The sequence below is a fragment of the Malurus melanocephalus genome, unplaced genomic scaffold, assembly GCF_030028575.1.
Source record: "Malurus melanocephalus ecotype Western Australia unplaced genomic scaffold, MMel_1.1 scaffold_157, whole genome shotgun sequence".
Classification (NCBI taxonomy): domain Eukaryota; kingdom Metazoa; phylum Chordata; class Aves; order Passeriformes; family Maluridae; genus Malurus; species Malurus melanocephalus.
This window is the reverse complement of record NW_026623389.1, coordinates 716,099-737,278: the sequence shown is the minus strand read 5'-3', so window position 1 is coordinate 737,278 and position 21,180 is coordinate 716,099. Positions and strand designations below refer to the sequence as shown.

Here is a 21,180-nt window from a genome sequence, read left to right as displayed (position 1 = left end):
ATTACTACTTAATGTATTTATCCACAATCTAATTTTATATTTGGTCTTGTAGATTCGGCCCCAGAACTGCTGTGTCTGATGACGCAGAGTAAGTTGTCTTGTGTTCACAAGATTCTGTTTTAAACAACTTACACGGCATGCTTTCCCATCTTTCTACTAATTTAAAATGCAGTTGATGCATCATTATTATTTTGCAGTGTTTTGACAAATTTTTCAGGCAGCACTGAAAAATGGAATGTGATATGGCTTTAATTGCAGTTAAAAATAATTTCTATATACAAGCCCATAAAAACTAAGTGTAATACTAATGTCCAGCTGTTGCTTAAAGTATTGTTTCCTCTTTTTTCTTTTATTTTGTCTTGGTTTTCTTCTAAATTTCCATTGCCTCTAATCAGCTGCAGATAAAGAGAGTTGGGTTGAATCTGAGTGTTGAAGAAAAAAATGAAGTATGAGGAGGAGCCAGAAGAAAAAAAGAAATTCCAAAGCAAAATAATGTCGTTTGTGATCTTCAGAATAGTTACCAGGAAAATACTTTAGCTGATTCTTTATTTTATTCTCCTTTAAAAACTTTTTATTGAATCCCTTCCAGGTTAGGTTTAATTAATAATGTACTAAATTACAATTTTTAAGCTCTTCACCTCGACACTTTACTTTTCATAGAAGGAGTAGAACTGGCATTTATTACCATCAGAAATTTTAATTGTGCACGTATGCATACAAACTTTAATACAGAATAGTATGCAATGTCATTTAGAAAGCTCTGTGGAAGTATTAGCAATTTAGAAGAGAAATAGCTGGGAACTACCCACACGGTAACACCCTTAATGTCCTTCTGTTCACAGAAATGTGCATGACCTTCTCTGTCTCACAGATTAAATCCCAAAATAGAAACAGTATGGAGAGTTGGGGGAGTTTATAATGAGTATACACAGAGACTCATATGCAGTCTTTCACCCTTTCCTGTAACGATAAATTTTAGAATCGTGGACTGAGTGTTCTTTTCAAGTTCTGTAATACTTSTATGCTAAGCAAAGCCTGTGTCCTCTCACTACAGAAGTAAACATGATCATTTTCAAGCCGCAGAAATCTGTCCAGTCAAATGAAGGGATGAGATGGAAAGTGCAAAAGAGCATGGAAGTGCTATACTTAACAACRGGGACATTCCTGCCGTTTCAGAAAGCCTACTTATATGATTGATTTTTTTTCATCATTGCATCTCTGTATTAAATGCAGACATGAGAGAAGGTACATGGAGAAGCCTTTAAAGGGGCATTGCAATGGGCTTGGTGGTATAATGTGAGTARCAAAGATCAATAGATCATGCTGCTTATTCTATACTGATTTTGATTTTGTCTTAAAAGACAAAACATTTAATGTTCCGACCTCATTTTCATCCTTTCTGGATATGCCACAGTTTACAGAGCAACCCTCTTCCTAGACTGTCTTTTTGTTCTTATAAAAGTAAGATTGTGTTTTTCCTTCTGAAGACAATTTGTGAACATTCTAATAAAACTTGGCTCTGAACTAGGAAAAATAAATTGGATCAGTATTTAAAATACTTCCAAGATGTTTTTTAAGTCTCCATTGAAAACTCTAACTTGAATTCAGTCTTAGACTTGATGCTTTTTATTCCAGCGGCAAAACTAGGAACTCTTTTGTTAGACTGACAAAGTTCCATTTGCTGGTTRGGGGAAAACTAGATATTGTCCTCAGCCCTGATCTGTCTCATGGTCCAGAAAAGGCAATACCTCATGTGTTGCTGCTGATCAGGTCCATTTGCATCTCCTGTGAGATGGGAGAAGAGAGAGACTTCTGGTGTTACTGTGACAGTGCTCTGTGTGTTTAGGCTCATAGTGAGCTGACACTTTTGAGTATTTATTTACTAGAGTCTGATTCTTGAGCCAGTCTGTCCCTTTTTAGGTTTTGTTGGGGTTTCTTTAGTCTTAGTATGACTGCAAAATAGTAATGCAGCCACATAATAAATGCCTTACATAAGGATTATTAACATATTTTCATAAAGAGGTTTTTACCTTGTCTCTCACTTTTAAGTTGATTAATCTAAGCACTGAAGTCCTTGAGTTTTTTTTTGTCCAAAATTGATTTAGAGTGTTAAAGAAATTGCTTAATGATAYTGCTCACAAGAACAACTGTAATTTGTGATAATGAAGCGGTGTAACTTGAAAATCCCAATATCCCAATACACTGCTGGTCTGCAAAGTGTTTTTTCCCAGATTTTTGTCTGGATGGCAGGTCTGGTACATTGGTCAGCAGAAAGGCCTCTTGCTACAGGACAGAGTTTGTRTGCAATCTCCAGAGCTGTGCTAATGGCAGAAAGTTAATGAATTTGATGCAGTTACATGTTCTCTGTCTACTCATGTGCTGTGTGCCTGCTGGCCCAGCATGTGGTTGAAGGAAGGAGTAAATCTAGTTTTGTTCATGGATGTGTTAATGATTGTCCAGAGCTACTTGTAGATTATACGAGACAGAAATAGGATGAAACTATATGGGAGTCATAATGAAAAGTGTTTTGACAGAAGCTCAGCGTTTTGGCCTCTGGTTCTTTTCTAAGGATGGACTTGTCAGGCGGARAAATTGATGTGGACCTTTCAGTTGGCGTTGTCCATGTACTCAGGGAAGGAGGTTTTTCTCCTTAATGATTACTATGTGTTGGTCAGAGCAGAGCGCTGTGCTTTGAGATGTAACTCCTTCCGATTGCTGTGTTGGGAAGATACTGCCATGGAGTAACATGTTGCTGCAGAGTTGATGATTAAACCTAGCCAGTTACTTGTGCATGACAATGAAGGCCCAGTAACAGGAGGTGACAGCTGGAGTGGGAGATGCATCTGGGGTTGTAGTGTATGGTTTGACTGCTGGCCAAGGCTAAAGTCTTTTCCAGACTACCTTTTTTATTGCATTGTTAACAGTCATAAAAAGTTCTGCTGTCTTTGTGCACCTGGTAAGACCTGCATGAATTCAGCAAACATTTCCATTAGGAAATCCAGCTACTCCTGCTAGAAAGGTGAAATTCTTCCATCCCAAATGGCAGAGTGAGTATTCATGCACTTTGCCAGGACCAGTTTCCACCATGGCAGRTCTTGTGTTTTCTTCTACTGCACGTGAATGAAAAATTCTTTGACATGAGGAAAGGGTACAAGAGAAGAACTACACAACCAGTTTGACCTGGTAGGCACAAGGCCGCAAATGCTGAACACCACAGGCTTTCTTAGTGTGAGTTTCAATAGCTCTTAAACTGGAATAAACCTCTAAGTGTTAATTTATGCAAGTTGTGTATCTCCCAACTTACCTCACCAGTCTGCAAAATATGACTGATATTTAAGTTTTAAAAACAACAACACTTGCCATCTCTTTAAATTCTTTCATTTAGGAATGTTCCAGTCCAATCCTGAACAATACAACCATTAAACTACCCACAGAAAAACCCAAATTAGTGTATCCCTCAGCAATCTGTTTATGGGGTGAAACACAGTAATATGTTAACTTCACTATTCATGCTTAAAGGCAATAGGATGTTTATTCTGTCCTTCATTTCTGAGTAAATACCTACTTAACAGGATGGAATCTCTGCATGTCCTTTTCCATACACTGTCCAGATCTTTCAAGTTTTTCCTTGAGAGTGGCATTCCCATCTTTGCTTGCCTGAATACAAATGTTGGCTCRTAAATATATGCACAGCTTTCCGTGACCATTCACCTCAATTACTGTGGACACAGTTGCCCACAAATTTAACTTCATTGGGTGCTTCKCTTGCTAGTTGGCTCATTGGCTCACGTAAAGCTGCAGGTGATCATTTAAGGACTGCTGTGAAATCACTTCATGTGGAACTGCATGGCTTTAAAGTTGTTTTTTTTGCTTTGAATGGCACAACTGAGGTCATGTTTTACTAATAATAGGTAGTAGAGGTGGAGTAGTGAGCACATTATCTTTGTGTGAAGATCTTTAGATAATATGAATGGATGTATGATATCAAACTGTAACCTTTTTTTTTTTTTTTTTCTTTAACTCTCCAAAGGTCAGAGACATAAAAAAGAAAGAAACTTTTTTTGTCCTGGACGTCATCTTTTCCTTGTTAGGTTAGCTGTATTAATAAGTTGGTGCTGATAGCGTTGGATTTCTTCAAGGCAGGGAGGGGGGGACAGGGGAGGGGAGGAAGTACCATGCAGTTTGAACTGAGTGTACTTCTCTGGGCAGCCTCCCCTTGCTTTTGTAGCARTAGCAGTTAGCTGGCCATGCTGCCCCTGATATACTTCTCCAAGCCTCACTTCTTCTACGTAAAATGGAAAGTTCTGTCTGTGGTGTTAATCAGAGTAATCTTGAAAACCCRTTGAGCACAAATCTTCAGAAAGTGAAATGATCTGAATTATACAATTATTTCAGTAAGAGCTATGATGAAAGTGTAATGTTAGTAGTGCTTCTTAATGAAAGACAAAGTTGCAGTCAACTAACAAAATCAAAAGTTGGAATCTAATGCCTGAARTATTATGTGGGAGCCATAGGGATGCTAACGAGCCCTTCTAGGGGACTGCTGCTTTTGGGAGCTTTGTAATGGAGCAGGTGTCTGATTCTGCTGCAGCACCCTCATGTGGCTTGAGCTCTTACAAGCTGAAGGAACATAAGCCTCTAAATAAGACTGGACTTGTTATTTTCCCCTTGTTTAGGAGTATGAGTATGTTTGACATGAGATGTGAAGAAGAAGCTGCGGCTCAGCCTCATAGCAAAGCTCGCCATGAGAAGCTGCAGAACATACACAACCAGCTGAAAGAGGACGAGACCAGATGGCAAGATGTGAGTATACAACATTGTCTGCAATGCTGGCAGGCACTGAGGCCAGCCTGCTAGGCAAAACCAGCTAAATCTGCAGTTGCTATCAAGGGCTTAAAGCAATCAGGAGTACTTTTTTCCTCTCAATGGATGGCTAAAAGCATAGAACTTTGTAATTTGATGTAAATTACAGAATACAAGATCCYCCAGTCCCTCTGCCTGTTCACCAGGTATTTGGCTTTTTAAGAAATACATAAAGAAACTGGGATTAGCTAAAAAAAATGGAAGAAGAAGCACTTCTACCTGCTGACTCCTCTAACTTTTCTAATTAGTCAATGTCCAAAGTGATAGAATACAAGACTGGGTAGGACAGGGAACAAATAGATTGGACTGTAATAAATATGCATAGATACAGAAAGTGTTCATGTTTTCCATCTTGTCCAAGCAAACAAATTGCCCTTCATGTTAGGTATCCCCTGCTTGGGTGACAGGGTCTTTCCAAACCCCCTTTCCTTGATGTGTTTTGTTAAGCTGTCCAGGCATTTGGCATTGTCTGCAGCAAATTAGCAAGGACAGAAAAATGTTATATGCAGGTAAGTTAGTATCAGGAGTTTTAGTTTCAATTCTGTTCCTGAAGACTAATTTAAATGAGAAATTCAGGACTTTTTTTTAACTAAAAATCACCCCAYAGTAAAATACTTCTCTTCAAGTATGTAGTTTCCCATTACAAGGACAGCTTCTGTGAAACACCTCAGAGAGGTTTTTGGTAGAAATTTTAAGGAAACTTTTTTTTAATTGCATATACAGCTAAGAAGTGACTTTTTGTAGTAGAACAATACAGGACTTCAGCTGAAAGGTCTTTATGTGTGGGAAGCCATAATTTCCCAGCAGAGATAAGAATAAATTCATCTGGATCTAAAATACTGCAGGATGGCCATGAGGAAGAATTTAAATTTGGATGCTGCACTGGATTTTTCTATCAAAAACCCCAACGTCGTGGGTCGAACATAATTGCATATAGCTGACTGGTAGCATGGGCTAAGTATGGAACTATCAACTCTCCAAGGCAGCCAATCCATGCAGCTGTAGCTCATGATGAAACAACATCCGTTCTTTCAATGAACCCCTGCTTCCCATATATCTGACTGTTAAAATTCTTCACAAAATATATTTTTTTTACTTAATCTTTCTGGGAAATGGGTTTTGTCCCTAGGGCTGTCCCAAGTGAAAATGAGTGTCCTGACTGGCCCTTTTAAGCCAAATTTTCTATCAGAAGGGAAGTAAGCAGTGAAGCTATGAAATCCTTACTGTATCCTTCTGTTAGCAGAAACATCAGTCAGGGAACATCTTTATTTATAGGATGATCTCCTTTTGTCATTAAAATAAACAATGCTGCCTGCAGGTGGTGAGAGCCCAGCCCACAGGCAASAACAAGCATTGCAGCCAGCTGGTTGAGTTCGTTGTTATCTGTGGCCAGTTTTTAGTTATTTGCAAACCTACAYTCAGGTGCCTTCCTTCTCTCACAGGACCTGGCTCGGTGGAAGAGTCGTCGAAGGAGTGCTTCACAGGATTTGATAAAAAAGGAAGCTGAGAGAAAGAAAATGGAAAGATTGATGTCTGGAGATGGGACGAATGAGCGCAGAAAAAGCATCAAAACCTACCGAGAAATTGTGGAGGAGAAGTATGTTGTTTTCCTGGAGTGTATGTCTGAAAATGCTGTGTGCTCCATAGGTGGTAGATAACTGTGGGCAGTCATGCCTGCAAGCCTGASTGAGGGAGAGGGGAGGGTGTTGATGGAGCAGAGGAAATGGGTGTGGTTTCCAGTGTTAATGCAATGGTCTCTCTTGTGTTGTCTTCCTTGCAGAGAGAGGAGGGAGCGGGAGCTTCATGAGGCATACAAGAATGCAAAGACACAGGAGGAGGCTGAGAGTATCCTCCAGCAGTACATTGAAAGATTCACTATCAGTGAAGCTGTCCTTGAGCGTTTGCAGATGCCAAAAATTCTGGAAAGAAGCCATTCAGTGGAACCAGATTCCCCACTGAAAGACCCAAATCCTCTGAGATATTTAAGGCAACAGTCGCTTCCTGCTCCAAAATTCACTGCCACTATTGAAGCAACCATTGTTCCCACCACTGAACTAGAGCCCAGCAATTCACCAGGACGCACATCTCCCAGCAAAACTGTCCCCAAGGCTGTGCCTATGCTGACACCCAAGCCTTACTCACAACCCAAAAATACACAGGAAGTTTTAAAGAACTTTAAGGTAGGATACATCATGTTCCCCAAAGTCAATCAGGAAGCAAAGAGATCTTGATTAAATCATCTGAACATAAAAACGTTTAATGCWATTATGTAGAAAATGGTGGCAGCATTCTGGTGCTATAAAATTCAGCTTCACGCTCTGTGYTGCCCAGTTTCGTGGTTTCTTCATGGTTACCAGTCTTCTTAAAAACTTGACCTCTTCAGACTGAAATATTTGCACTGCTCATTTTTCCTCAGGCTAAATTTGTTTGGGGAAAGGGGGAATTTAAGAAAAAAGCAAGGTATTTACTCAGAAAGTTTTTAGAAAAGAGTATGTGGTCATGATTTTTGTTTTTAAATAAAATGGAAGGTGCAGAGAGTGTGGAGGCCCTGACTTTTGAAGCAAGACCTGAACTGACTTTTCCAGCAGGGGTCTGTTTTTTGCCATACCCAAACAAGTGTGTCCCTACTCCTTCAGAATCAAGAGCTAGCCTGCCCAAAGATACTCTCTGTCTTAAAGCTTCTTCTCACCAGGGATGAATGGGGAAAGCTGCTTCACCGGTATAAAGAGGGGATTTAGGTTGTGCATGGAGGTTTAGGGAAACAGGTTTGTACTGGTGTAGCAGAGTAACKGGAGATTGATGGTGAGAGAGGGAAAGTGGCTGCATTGGATTGCAAGAACTGTGCAAAGATTATGGCAGCAAAAGAAGTAAGAGAACTTGGATGAAAGCAGGGCTGCTGGGAATAAGGATCCAGCTATGAGATTTGTGGGAGAAGAGGACAGGAGAGGAATAGGAGAGAATTTTCTGAAACAAGAATATGATATGTGAGGAGTATATCTCTTGTCTGGGTGGTTGTGGAGAATGGGAGTAAGATACTGAACCAATGATGGAAAAAGCAAAGAACTGGGGTACAGCAAAGATACTGGCTACAAAGAACAGACCAGAATAAGTCAAGTTTGAAAAAATCTGCTGTTCACAGTGCCTGTGCCAAAATTGGAGCTTACCCTAGTCTCACTGTAGTCTTGTGAGCAGTGTGAAGCCTGGCATGGGTGCCCCCAACCTCTAGGGTTTGGGTTCCCTTCTGTCTGCCATTGCTCATACTTTGCTAGTGGCATTCAAGGGTTGCTGAAGCCCTGCTGATATCTYAGTAGCACTGATATCATGTATATTCAGGTTGTTTACTTTCTAAAAAACAAGTCAGCTTTTTATAGCTAGTGAAAAAAGTATGTTGTGATGTATAATTTATTGAAGTCTGTCCCAGCTTTTCTGGAAACCACACCCCCATGTTTCCTAGTTGAAATGTGAAATTGATAATTCCTGTTTCTCCTATACTTCAGTAGGTATGCCCCCAGAGTTTACCCTTTAGACTTCAGTGAATCTTGGATCTTTGGTTTTTTTCTGATCCTTGACACCTTTTTCATCAGAGGACCCAGATATGTGTGTGTATCACCATAATGTTATTGCRTATATAAATCACATAAATATGTGGGAAGAAACAAACTCATGAAGGCTCCTACCCCCCACCAGCCACCACAAAAAAAATCTGTCTGAATCTTGTTCACATGATGTGGAAAAATGTGATTTGTCTCAGTAGGAATCATTCCTTAGCACATGTAGCTGTAACATTATTTTCCCTTGAAACACCAGTCTGTCGATAATTCTTGGCTCTGGTGACAATGTGTTGACTTCCTACAGTCCAGAACGAAAGGAGTATGTTTGTTTAACTCTGCAGCCAGGGCATCTGTCCTGCTCATTTGAACATTTGGTTTTCCTTCTTAATATAAATAGAGAAGAGTCTTAGTCTAAACAGAGACACTGAAATGGATGGTGCAGCCTGCCAGCGTTTTCCTGGCTTTTTTATTTTTGAGATTTTTCATAACCTGCCTCTCTAGTAGATAATCCAGCACATGGTCTCAGAAGACCTGGAGCTTAGTGCCCCCTCACACTCATGTTTGGAAATAAACCCTAAGAGAGGTACTATGTTAAGTGGATGATGTCAGTGAGGAAAGGGAGGGAACATTTTCATCTGAAAAACAGAAGGGGTGAAACAGGTGATGGAGCTGATTGTGCTGACTGCCTTCACCTTCCTGCACATCTGGCAGAGCTGAGGGTGCCCAGCAGCTCAGAGATGGCCTCTTAGTTAATCATGCCCATAAAGAACAGGCCTCTGGATGCATGTGTACAAGAAGTCAACCGGAGGAATTTGCCCTCTGCTTGGTACTGATGGTGTGTGCTCAGTCAGAGTGCCACTCTTGAGGTATCCATGCTGTTCACTCTGTAAGTAAGGAAGGACCTCTGTGCACAGAGTGGCGAAGCCTTCCTTACTTCACCCCTGCTGGCAAGCCTATAAACGTCTGTGCTGTAGCCAGGCAGGAGCAGTGTGGTGGTACTGAGACCTCATCCTCTCCTRGTCTCCCTCCACCTGGGCCCTCTTATGGAGAATGGCTGGTGAGTTCTCTGTAGCAAGATTTTCCCTGGATGCTTCTACAAAGATCCCTTCAAATTGAAGGGCTTCCCTACACGCCACCTCCACTCAGAAATTATAGTGTTAAAGTGCTGAGAAGTTGTATCAGTGCAGAGGAAGAAGCCAAAGCATATTTTATACTTTCTTCCTTAGCAGGAATATATGGCCACCATGGAGCCAGCTTGACCTTGAGAAAAAAGGTAGTTAACCTGTTTCCACACTCTACTTTTCAAAGAGATTCTCTAAAGTAATTTTTTTGGGAAAGCAGCCAATCTATTTGATTGCCTTATGGAGAGGGTGGAATGACCACTGTTATTTGCTGATGCCATGATTCCCTGTTATGAGCAATAAAGAAACAAGTGGATGAACTCTGCTGCTCCTGACCCTTCGAAGTTCACATGACAGTGCTTCAAAAAAGAACTGACTGCTAATACTGTGGTGAGGTTGTTGGGGTACATGAGCAGTTAATAAGCATATTTAGTCCTGGAAAGCCTGCTTGGCTCTTGCATAAGGCAATGCAAAACCCAGCAGTTTTGGCCTAAATTTAACATAAAAATTCTTGGGTTTAGAACAGCCTTTGATCTGTGGTGCACACAAAGGGTGTCTGTATGTTACTGTGAGAATGGAATGTGGGAAACCAGGAAATCCAGAAAAATTATTTCCTTGTGTCTGTATTTTGTTTATGAGCCCTCTAAGGTCATAGGGTCTTCTTCTGTTTTGGCCTGTTGAATGAAATATGTGCTTGGCTCCATCCTTCACTGATAACACAGACTGTGTTAATGATTGTAGTATCATGTTGAATTTCCTAAATTCCTTTGAATGCTATTTGCCTCAGCATATTTATTTAACTATTGTCTGCAGGTAGATGGAAAAGTCAGCATGAATGGAGAAAACGTCAACGGCTTGGAAGAAAAGGATAAAGAATGTACAACAGTAATATTTGCTCCTTCACCAACCAGATCTCTGAAAATTGATGGAGTAGCCAGAGGGGACAGGCCCCCGGTAGAGTTGAAGAAGGACCCCCCAAGTGTTGAGCTCAGTTTACAGAGGCCTGCCACTCAGAGTGTGCACAAAGAGCCAACAGTAAGACCCACACGAGCAAACCAGCCTTACTTTCTTTGCCAATTTTCTGTCTCATGATGTGTTTAATCACTAACTAATGATACCCAAGTGCCTATGTTTGCCTTATTTCAAAAGGGTGTGCCCAGACCAGGAAAAAACTACAAACAAAACTCAAAATCCTTTGTAAATTAAAGGCTTCTTCCCTTTGTATGTGGGTAGAGAAATAAGAGGGTAAGACTAAAATGCTTTTTGCAGACAGTGAGACGGGGGGGGGGGAGGTTAGTTTTTTCTGTTGTTGTTTCGGGGTTTTTTTCCAAATGTCATGCAGCTGATAAGCATGATTTAAATGTGCTGGGCCATGGAGAAATTGATTCCATGTCCCAGCCGTTGTGCAGGTTTATTCAGTGCTTCTCCTAATGTAAGCTGATTAGATCAGCCACGTAATTGGACTGTGTGAGCCATTATAATTAGTTTCAGTTTTCAATTTTCAAAGAGAGRATGTGGATGTGCTGGCAGTTTTGAACATTTGGTTTTCATTCCGCTCTCAGAAATATTAGAAAAGGGGATAAGCTATTGAAATGCTCAGAGGGGCCAACATGCTTCTTAACTGCCTTATCAGAGAAACAAATTAATTTTACCTTTTCATCTTTCTCTCCCCCYCTTCCCCAGAGAACAAGGCAGGAGTAAAACTAGAGCACATCACAGCAGGCATCTAGATGCTACAAAACTAGTTATAAAAGTAGATAGTAAAAACAAAACAAGAAATAAGTAGAGGATTGCAAAGAGAGCCTGTAAAAGGGTTGCAAGCAAGTGACAGGAGAGGGAATTCTCACCATTTTTTCTGTGTAACAACAAAGAGAATTGTAGATGTGGTGAGAGTTGGAGTATGATAATTTTTCTTTCATCTCAGATTTCATCCAGGCATTGGCCAGATGAATAACAGGGAGCAGACAGGGATCTGTCCTGGGGCATGATGGCTCATTCATGAGAAAGCATTTGTGTTTTACTCCCCTGCTTAATGCCAGTCTCTACCTATGGACAACCAAACCATGGAGCAATCCTGGGAACTGGGGCGTGCTGTGAGCACAGACTTGATCCTCTCAGAGGGAAATGGTATGGAGTCAAAAGTGAATGATTTGCAGAGAAGGCAGAGCTGAGGCTGCTACTATCAGAACAATTTGGCTGTGAGGGAAAAGCCAGGTAGGCTTTGCAGCTAATATGGAAAAGCAAATATTGGAGTTTTTGGAGAACAGAGAAGAGCCTCAGCTTGCTGAAGATTAGAAGCTCAACGACAATCAGGAAAGTAGCAACGTGAAAGTGTTACTGTCTCCTTCTTTTGGATTTTCAGACCTGGTTAGAGTTATGAGGAAACTCAGCAGCAGAAGTCAYTGTTCGTTCTTGAGTGTGTTTGTATCTGATGTCCTCTAATCCTCCCCTTTCTACAGCTTTGAGGATCATGTGGTCAGCTGAACAGAAATTTTTGTGTCTGGTTGGTTTCTCCTTCCAATTCTTAGCTCTTGGGGTGATMCTGGCAAAGGAAGCAGAAGGGTTTGACTCCTCACATTCCTTGTGACTCTTGACATTTGCAGAATAGCTCCTGGTTTGTAAGCTTGAATGCACTTAATGATGAAGCCTGCAAGAGAGAATGAGCATGCACCAAAACGGTGCTCGTGACAGTGTCTTTGCTGTAACTATAGATTTTATATCACTAGCCTCACAATTCCATCAGTAATGTAATTGCATAGTGCAAATCATCATAATTACTCCTGGCACTTCAGCTTCAAGCAAAGGTATTGTGTAKTACACATGTCTAGGGCAGAGCAAGGAGAGCAGATTGCTTTGAGGAAGATCTTCCATGGGAAAACAAGTGGAATGCACTGAATGTGATGAGAGAGAGAGGAGATCTGCCTGTGGCTGGAAGAAAATTTGCCAGCCTAAAATAAGATTTCWGGTTCTGTTTCTTCTGAATATTTACCTCTCTTTACCCAGATGCTTCTTTTTAATTTTCCAGGTCTCCATGCCTCAGATTAAGGCATGGGCAGTAATTTAGCTATTGAGCATACAGGAGAGCCCTGGTTTGTTGATGGAAGGGGCTGAGATGCCAGGTCACGGAGATGGGACATGGTACTGATGCTTGGCTTCTTCACTGTGTGTGTTGGGACACAGACAAACACTGCTGTAGATGGCTGGATATGGCTGTGATTGGTCTGGGGACTTAATCTGCATGAATTGGGCAGCTACGCTGGACTCACTTCACTCAGCCTTCTCCCTGTACTTGATTTGCTTTGGACTTTRGACAGCTACTCAACAATGTCAGCCTCATCTGCAGAGCCTGAAATGCTGAACTCCTCTCTGAAGGATATAACCCCTCCTAGGAAGGCTGGGAATCCAGATTAGGAAAGATGAGGTCTGGGCTTGTCCCACTCCCCATAAAATGTGCTTGGTAGGATGCTGCATCTAGCTGTCACTGTCAGCATTCCAGAAAGAAAAAAAGAGATTGGATTTTTTGCTCCAGGTATGGGACTTCCAAGCTGAACATTCTTAGAAGTAAGAAAGCTTTCTGAAAGCCTCTGCCATCACCTCCCACAAGGAGAAAACAGGGCTATAGGTTTTCTCTGATGCACAAAYCTTCTGACATTCTAGAAGAGGAGGAGAAAATAGAAGAAACAGGCATAGGAAAGCAGCTGAGATGAAGAAGAGTTGTTCTAGAGTGGAAGAAATTACAGAATCTCCTTTTCCTTGAGAAAACTTCTGCAAATTAAGCATGCTTTCAAAGCCATTTCTAAACTTGTTTTCGCTGTGTTTATTTGTATATTTTATTTGGTTCTCGTTAGCTATGTCCTTCCCAGGCTTTGAATAAGATTCACAGGCAATTGTTTCCCTGTTAAGAAATTCTGTTTCGGGGATTTGTTTTTTCCCCTCTAAATGCTTGTTTGGTTTGTTTTCGTTTGGTTTTGTTTAGTTTTGTGCTTTATTCATTTGTTTTCTGTCTATTTTGTGAAATAGGTATTTCTTCTCATATATGTCTTACCTATGGCACTCCTGTCCTCCCCTTCTGATTCTCTTCCTGCTCTTTACATGCCCCTTCCTCCTCCTCCATCCCTYGCAGGGCTGCTGCCCTGCTGTTCTAGTTCATTTGTCAAGTGGACTGGTTCTGTGTTCTCTCAGCCTGGCAGGATTCCCTTTGAAGCTCTGTAGTCCYCGTTTGAATCTGTCTGGCTGCCCTCAGGCATTGTCTGCAGTCGGGGAAGATGCTGTGCAACCCTACTCCAAAGGCACTTTTGGCCTCAAGTTTATTTAAGTTGYACCACTTAAAACGCTAATACTGGTGAGGCTTTTGGAGAGCTAGGGAAGTGCAGAGATCATTTCCTGTGGCTAAGACCCCAGTGCCAGTTGTCTTTTTGAAAGAGAGGAGCCCCATCTTTATGTGAATCAATGCTTGTCAATCTGTGACTCTTTGGGAAACATTTGTACAGCCTGCCTGAATTTACAGTGAAATGAGATGCTAAAAACTRCAGCTGGTGGGTAGGACAGTAAAGAAAAATATTATCAAAAAGTGTACTTATATCTGTAGTGTATAGGTAGAGTATTATGTAGAGTATAGGTAGTGTATAAAGGATTTTACAAGAGGTGTACCTTTTATGAAATTTTGCTTATGATTAGAGTCTAAAAAGGATAAACTTGGCCTACAAACATCCCACTGGTGTTTGTGGACTAATGTGATGCTAAGAGGGGTGGTAGGTAAAGCATACCTATACCTCTCAATGCAGTTGGAAAAGCTGGGACACAGGCCCTAAGACTGATGAGTCAGTGAAATACCAGCAACAACGTGAGAATTGTCTCCTCATCCTGGGCCTACCTGGCAGCCATTTAGGCTGTGTTTTCTTCCATTGTGCAGAACCATGGTGGACACTACAAATGCTGAGAAGTTGTATTCTCTAGCTCTTTGAATCAGAAGTTGGCAAAGTAAATGTTTTGTTTTAAAACAGTGCAGTGCAGATTTTAGTGTAGGGGAATTAATTGGTCAGTAAGTAACATCACTTTATTTTTACCAATCTTTGTRTGAGCATTTAGAAATTATTGGCTTCTTATAGCTCTAATTATAACTTTGCTCTGATCTACCAAAAAAAAAGATATATAGGCAGCAACTTAAAAAAGATCAGGGTGAGGTGGTGATGGTGGGGAGAGACAGCTTTCTTTTAACTTTTCTCTAGCTAGCTTAAACTTGCTCATTTCTGTTCACTGCATGCTTGGCAGAAAATAAACTTGTTTTCTATATCCAAGTAACACTCTCCCTCATGTTCAAAAATCCACTGATTGAACTGAGATTAAAGTATAAGCTTTCTTGTGGTTGAGGATTGTTGGCCAAGCTACAAGAGAGCAGGCCTGAAATCCTGGTTTGTACATATCCGGTAAAACAAGTCTTTGTTCTTGATTCATCATAAGAAACACTTGTAGAGGAAGTATGTCTGTTCCAGATCGACAGCTTTGCCTTCAGCCACACACGAAAAGATGCAACGAGGGCTGGACTACCYGAAGGGAAAAAGGTGTAGGATGAGAAGTGAGAGCAACAGCGTTTTCAAGCAGCTGGAAGGGAGCTCTGCTCAGCATTTGGTTATGAACTTAACATGCCTGTCTCCTGTCCTTCAGACAGCCATGCACTCTTCAGTGTCTGTCAGTGAAAGAAGCTAATTTTACACCCTAATCAAGCAGTAATAAGTCTAATGACCATCAGGAATACTTCACACTGTTTCTGACAACATTTTCAAGACGTSTCTGTCAGTTACTGATTACCCTGATCTTTTGTTGTAAATAGCTGGCCGGAGTATAGCATTGTATAGCATTATGTAGCTGGCAGATGGYTTAACCTGTTGAAGCAGTGTTCTGGCTGTACTACTATATCTGGCATAGCATGCAAGAAACTGAGCYGTGACAGCCCAAGGTCGTGCCATCATTACCACTCACATCAGCTGAAAACACTAACTTTACCGAGGAAATCTTTGTATGGAAATTTTGAAGTTACTGAAATGCGTAGAATTTGAATCACAGAACTTTTGTGATTTGTCAGACTTTCTACATGTGGCCATTTATACTGCAACTAATTTCATTCCTGAATGGTTTTACAGAATTTTAATTGTAGTTTTAACYGGATTCTTTCTGGTATCTCTGCATTCTCACTGGTTCTAGACAGCTTGTTTTGTCATGTTTTCATAGAAAACACAATAACAGTATTTCAAATGATTTTGTGTACAAGCAGTGTTAACTGGGCTATGTTTTGATTTAATTTACAAGAAGGGTTAATAAAGTTCTACTGTAACTTCCTCTGGAGTTTTTATTCCTGTAGAAGTTGTGATACTCYGTGTGTTAGGTATTTCTTGTTATTGTATTCTTAGGGTTTTATAAGGGTGTAAAGTTCTGCCACAGCAGTAGCCAATATGGCCATTTCTGGCTTCCATGAGCTTAATTAAAGAAATACTTGGACTGATATTCTAGTTTATGTGATACAAATCCTGTCTGTCATGAACTGAACTAATTTATTTTTATGCCTAATAGGTGTTTGGTAACACTACATGCTTGTGCTCGTGTCTTTGTTAAATGGATACCTTGTTTAGCAGAACACCGATGTTGCTTTGTCCTCTGTTACTGATGTGCTCATAACCACAGCTGCCATCACAATATTTAACTTGCCATCATGAACTAAGGCTAAGTCATGAGTGGGGAAGCTTACTTTAACTCCTGGGTATCCAGAAGGATGGGGTAATAAAAACACTAACCCAAGCATTCTTCAGTTTTTCAGAGCTAATAGGACAGAATCTTGATAGCAGCCTGTATCTCTGATCTGGGCGGAGGTAATCACTGCCCCTACACACTGAGCTGTTTCCTGCTCCTCCTGAAGGCTTCACTGCCTGTGGTGGTGTGTACCTTTCCTCACAGGCACCTGCAGCAGAGCCGGTGTTTGGAATGGCTCTGTTGCCTTGCAGAAAGAAACCTCTGCCCACACAAACACACCCTGTGGCTGTGGCAGAGGGRTGCTGAGAGGCTTCATCAGTCCTTCATCACAAGGCATGAGAGCTCCTCATAGAAATGAAGTACCTCAGAAATAYCATTCACTAGGTTACTCAGTCTTTCAGTGCCCTTGCCAAAATWTGCAAGGGCATATCCTCTTAAGTGTAATGAAATGTTTGTAAGCCTTTTTCTCATGTTCAGTGATAACATCATCATTTGATTACAAATATTTATGAAATGTGAAGGATTATAGTCTGTGATAGAAAAGGTATTTTATCAACTGCATCAGCACAAGAATTGTCTTGAGTGTATCTCATACCTGTGGATAAAATACTAGATAATACTACATTAACTTGATATTATAAATAGAATTAAATTTAGTAGAAATTAGAGAGTTCCCCAGTGAAGTTGACTTAATTTTTTTGTAAATTACTTATTAATAAGTTTTATATTTTTAGCTGTATGTCACTAGCATTTAATTGCTCAGCAGAGGGAGAAGAAAGAGTCAAGTCTCGTGAGCAGGAACAAAACTTCTGCAGCATGCCATTGGAAAGTCAATTTTCCTGCAGCAAGTAGTAGCTCTTTTTTCTATAAATAACATTTATGTCTATACCTGGTTCAGCCCCCTGGATATAGGTTATGGGTAGGTTTGGTTATTGCCCTTGTGCAGGATAGCTGCATGACAGCGCCGTGTTGAGGCTCCTGAGGTAACTCTAGATCCAGAGGTGATRCAAGTGCATCATGTCTATGCGTCATGCATCACTGCAGCATTCACTGAGCATTTTAGCCCCTCTGAGAGGCTCTTGTGGCTCTGCTCTTTCTCCAGCACCAGCTGACATCAGCAATTGACTTTCCTGAGTGTAAGAGTTTAACATTTTTTGTATTGGCTCTGGGATTATTACAGTGTATAGCTTTAAAGCCTCAGAGGTTGAAATCAGTTAAATTTATTTATTTATTTTAATTTTTCAGTGTAGWCAATTGCTTTTTTTGAAAGTGAAGGATGAATTTCACTGTTTTACCAAAAATAGTATCAATCTAAAYATTTCTTTGGAAGGGCTTATGGCTTGGAGTAGCAGGTTTAGAGCCTCATGCTTTTCCATGTGAAAACTACCTTGCTTAGGGCAAATCCCGAATTCTCAATAATAGTCCTTTGTTTAGGTCTAGCAGAGTTTTGTAGGTTGTGGAATGACAAAACAATTCAGGTTGTAGGTCTCTAGCTGAGCCTGCTGCTCAAAACAGGATCAGGCATGAGATCAGAAAAGGTTGTTGTGGGCTTGATCATTCAAATCTTGAGAACCTCTGAGGACAGAAATGGCACAGCATATCTGGCTTGCCTGTTGCACTGGCCTGCCTGTCCTTATGCAGAAAAGAAATACTTTTACTTTGAGCAAAGTTGGGAAAGATTTCCAGTAGCTTCTCCCCTGGCTGCTGTTGTATCAGGAGCCAGAACTGAGGCTGAAGGGGAAAGTTGCTTTAGTTTCATTAGTGTTCTGCTGCGGCTTTCGAGGTGAAAGCTCTCAGTGACACACAGGCTGGCATCCAGATGAGCTGGGGGAGAGGGAGGTGGTCTATATGAAAGAAATGAGCAACTAAATGGCAAGAGATAAACCTCTGGGGCATAGGATTTGCAGCATTTCTTCGGAAATGCTCTTTGGAGCGTTTCTCTGGGGCTGTGCCTCATCTCCAGTGGCCATCCCTTCTGGGAATGCCTGAGACATGAAGAGGTTTTCCTTTCTTCACCCGTGTTATGGATGCATTCACAGATAGACGTGGTRGAGGAGATCCTGAAACTTTCCTTGTTATCTTTTTGGAGACTTTCTGCCCCATCCAGTCTGAGAGCTGCTTTTGGGCAGGTGGGGGATGTGTCTCTGTCTTGCCTGGGGCAGAGGCTGAGGGTGGCAGAGGTGAGGGTGCGCTGGAAGGGGACAGTGGCGGGCAGCCAGCCYCAGCAAGCGCTGCCGCTTCTAGAGACTCGTGGCTGTGATCTGGCGCCTGTCCTGCTGAGAGGTGGCAGCAGAGCCCTTGGCAGCTGCAGGTCCCTTGTTCCCAGCACTGCTGGCTGCCTGCTGGGCTTCCCTGGGTCACTGGCCCTGGCCACGGCCCCACACCAGTCTGCGCCGTTTCCTTGCAAGGCATCTTCCCAGACATGTTCCCTGCCCCTCTTGAGAGCATGACTCTCTCCAGAAAGGATGCGAGGCAGGCATTTGCAAATTTGTCAGCAGTAAAGTTCCCTGGAGCTTTGTGGTGTGTCCACAGGTGTTGGCATCCTGTTGGCATTGCTAGCAGATGTCCCCAGTAACTGAGCTGTGAGAGCCCAGTTCTGCTTTTAATAGGACATTTCAGATAAGGGGCCATAGGCTCACGTGGGCCTGCAGGGATAGGAAACAGGATCCATGCAGAAGGCGGAGGTCTGATTCCTGCCTGCTGAAAAGAGGAAATTTCATCAGATTTCCTCCTTTGCAGCTGTTAATAAGATGGAGGAGTGGGAGGAGAACAGGAAAGTGAGTCTACAATAGGCTATTTCTGAAATACATAMCTTTTTATTTCTAAAACTATTCTGYATTTTTTATTTTYCTCCATTCAATGTGCCATTTTATAGGTCTTTGATGTATTAGAAGCACTGGCTATCGGTAATGGCTGATAGCTTGCTGCAGATTTTTCTTAATTTGCCTTCTGGAAAAGTGGGTGTATGGTGGAAGCTGCTGAATAGATCAGCTGAAGTGTTACCCTTGTTTTGACAGTGTGGTTTTAACTCTGCAACAGCCCTGTCCTGGGTCAGGAAGGGCAAATGTCTTTGCTTTTCAAAGACATTTGAATTATTGGCTCAATAGGGTCTCACCATATTTTTTGAGTCCTCTCTTAGTATTGTTTCAAGTGTTTCATTACCTTTAATACCAACTCTGGCTTTTGCCTTCAGATAAGAGATTGTTTAGACAACCGTGAAATAAAGGAAGTATTTAATTACTTTGCCGCTTTCCAAACCCCAGTATGTGCTATCTGTTCACTAATGCATACGTTTTTGTGTGTTTCTGGAAGGGGAAGCTAGGGGTGAAATGTATGCTTATCTCCAGCTAACACAGTCCAAGATATCCTACAGTTTTAAAAGCTTGTAGGAGCTATTCCAAACCAACCACATTAATGGCTGATGACGAGCCATTTGAAAGGGAGATTAAAACGCAGCCATTCAACACCCCAACGAGCACATACTGCTCTGAAACGTTCTCCCCAACACCCTGCTGAGCTCCAAACTGATGTGGTTTGAACACACTACAAAGGAGCAGCAAGCACTGCCTTGAGGAATTAGCAGATGCTTTTATTTCCAGTGCGCCTCACTCTGTGCTGTGTTCCTCTCTGCAGGCCTCCCCGGTGGAACTGGATGGAGCTGACAGCCTGCAAGCCGAGCCCAGCCCCAGCAGTRCRGCGCCTGCACCCGCAGCGTGTCCATGCCCAGGTGGGTGTGCTGCTGTCCTCACCCCTGCCCTTGCCTTTCCTCTCTTGTGGGCCCTGGCTGGGGCACACCCTATGGCAGAAATCCGATAGGAGCATCAGCAGAAGCACCAACTGGGCTCATTAGAAAATGCTGCAGATGTCAGTAACCTTGACATAAAATTAAATTGTATACACTGAGAACAGTCATTCACTGCAGCAGCTCCCCAAGGGATGCAGYAGAATCCCTGTGGTCGGAGGTGTTTCAGGTGTGGCTGGACCGGGTGCTAAACAGTCTCCTCTCGTTTCCCTTTCCCACAAAAGGCAGGACTAGATGCTCTGTTGRGGTCCCTTCCACCCTGGGCTGCTCTGCCATTCTGTGCTTGCAGTGAAACACCTGAGTTGTCCACTTGGCCATTTGTGCAGGTGAAAAGCCAGTGCCACGGCATGCTGTAAGCAGAAAGMAACAAGGACAGAAGCCACCAGTCAGTAACAGCTCCCATTCGATGCTTTTCCTCCCCCAAGACAATAAAGAATAGGGAGAAAGTAAGAAGGGGACTTCAGTCCCCATAGGGGCTTTAAATGGACAGTATTGTGCAGACTCCTAATTTTCTGCTTTAAAGCCTTTATGCATGATTCTTAATCTGGGGAAAGGAATTTGCTGGTAGAATTTTAAGCTGTTTTCCTTAAAAGTGAAAATACTGAAATACTGTCTTTGAGTAGGTACTTTATTTGCTGTATGCTATTCTACTAAGTTTGTGGCATTTATTTTTTGTTGTTCATCTTTTAAAATTAGTCTGTCAAAGTTCAGTTTGGTATGAGTAAGTAAAAAGTACTATATCAAGTAGATATTTAAATGAGATCTCTGGCTGCAGTTGGTATGTAAGCATAATGCTCCTGTTTGTTGGGGATAAATGTGACTTAAACAATTGAGCTTTGCCCTCAAACATCAGTGAGGTACCATTCCCCAAAGATTAGAAGCACATGGACTGTTAGCAAGGGCTCATTAGCTGACTTAAATACTTTGGCCAAAGTACAGTTTAACAAGCTCGAATTGCATCTGACAGGTAATGTAGAAGGGACAATCTTGTAATGAACCAACTAAATTCTGCTCTCAAGAGTCCACAGTGATGGGCTGGTATTGTCTACAAATCACAAAGCTACCTSGTGTCCAGCTCTGCTGCTGTCAGAAATGCTAA

General features: G+C 41.7%; 1 protein-coding gene across 1 annotated transcript in view; it reads left to right on the top strand.

The window, feature by feature from the left end:
- LIMCH1 (LIM and calponin homology domains 1) overlaps nt 1-21,180 on the top strand; it is a 173,341-nt gene that overhangs the window by 129,401 nt on the left and 22,760 nt on the right. Inside the window, exons 16-21 of the mRNA XM_057371762.1 lie at nt 53-88; nt 4,677-4,803; nt 6,306-6,460; nt 6,644-7,043; nt 10,349-10,570; nt 19,913-20,006. Coding sequence (XP_057227745.1) covers nt 53-88; nt 4,677-4,803; nt 6,306-6,460; nt 6,644-7,043; nt 10,349-10,570; nt 19,913-20,006 — 1,034 coding nt within the window. The remainder of the gene's footprint in view (nt 1-52; nt 89-4,676; nt 4,804-6,305; nt 6,461-6,643; nt 7,044-10,348; nt 10,571-19,912; nt 20,007-21,180) is intronic.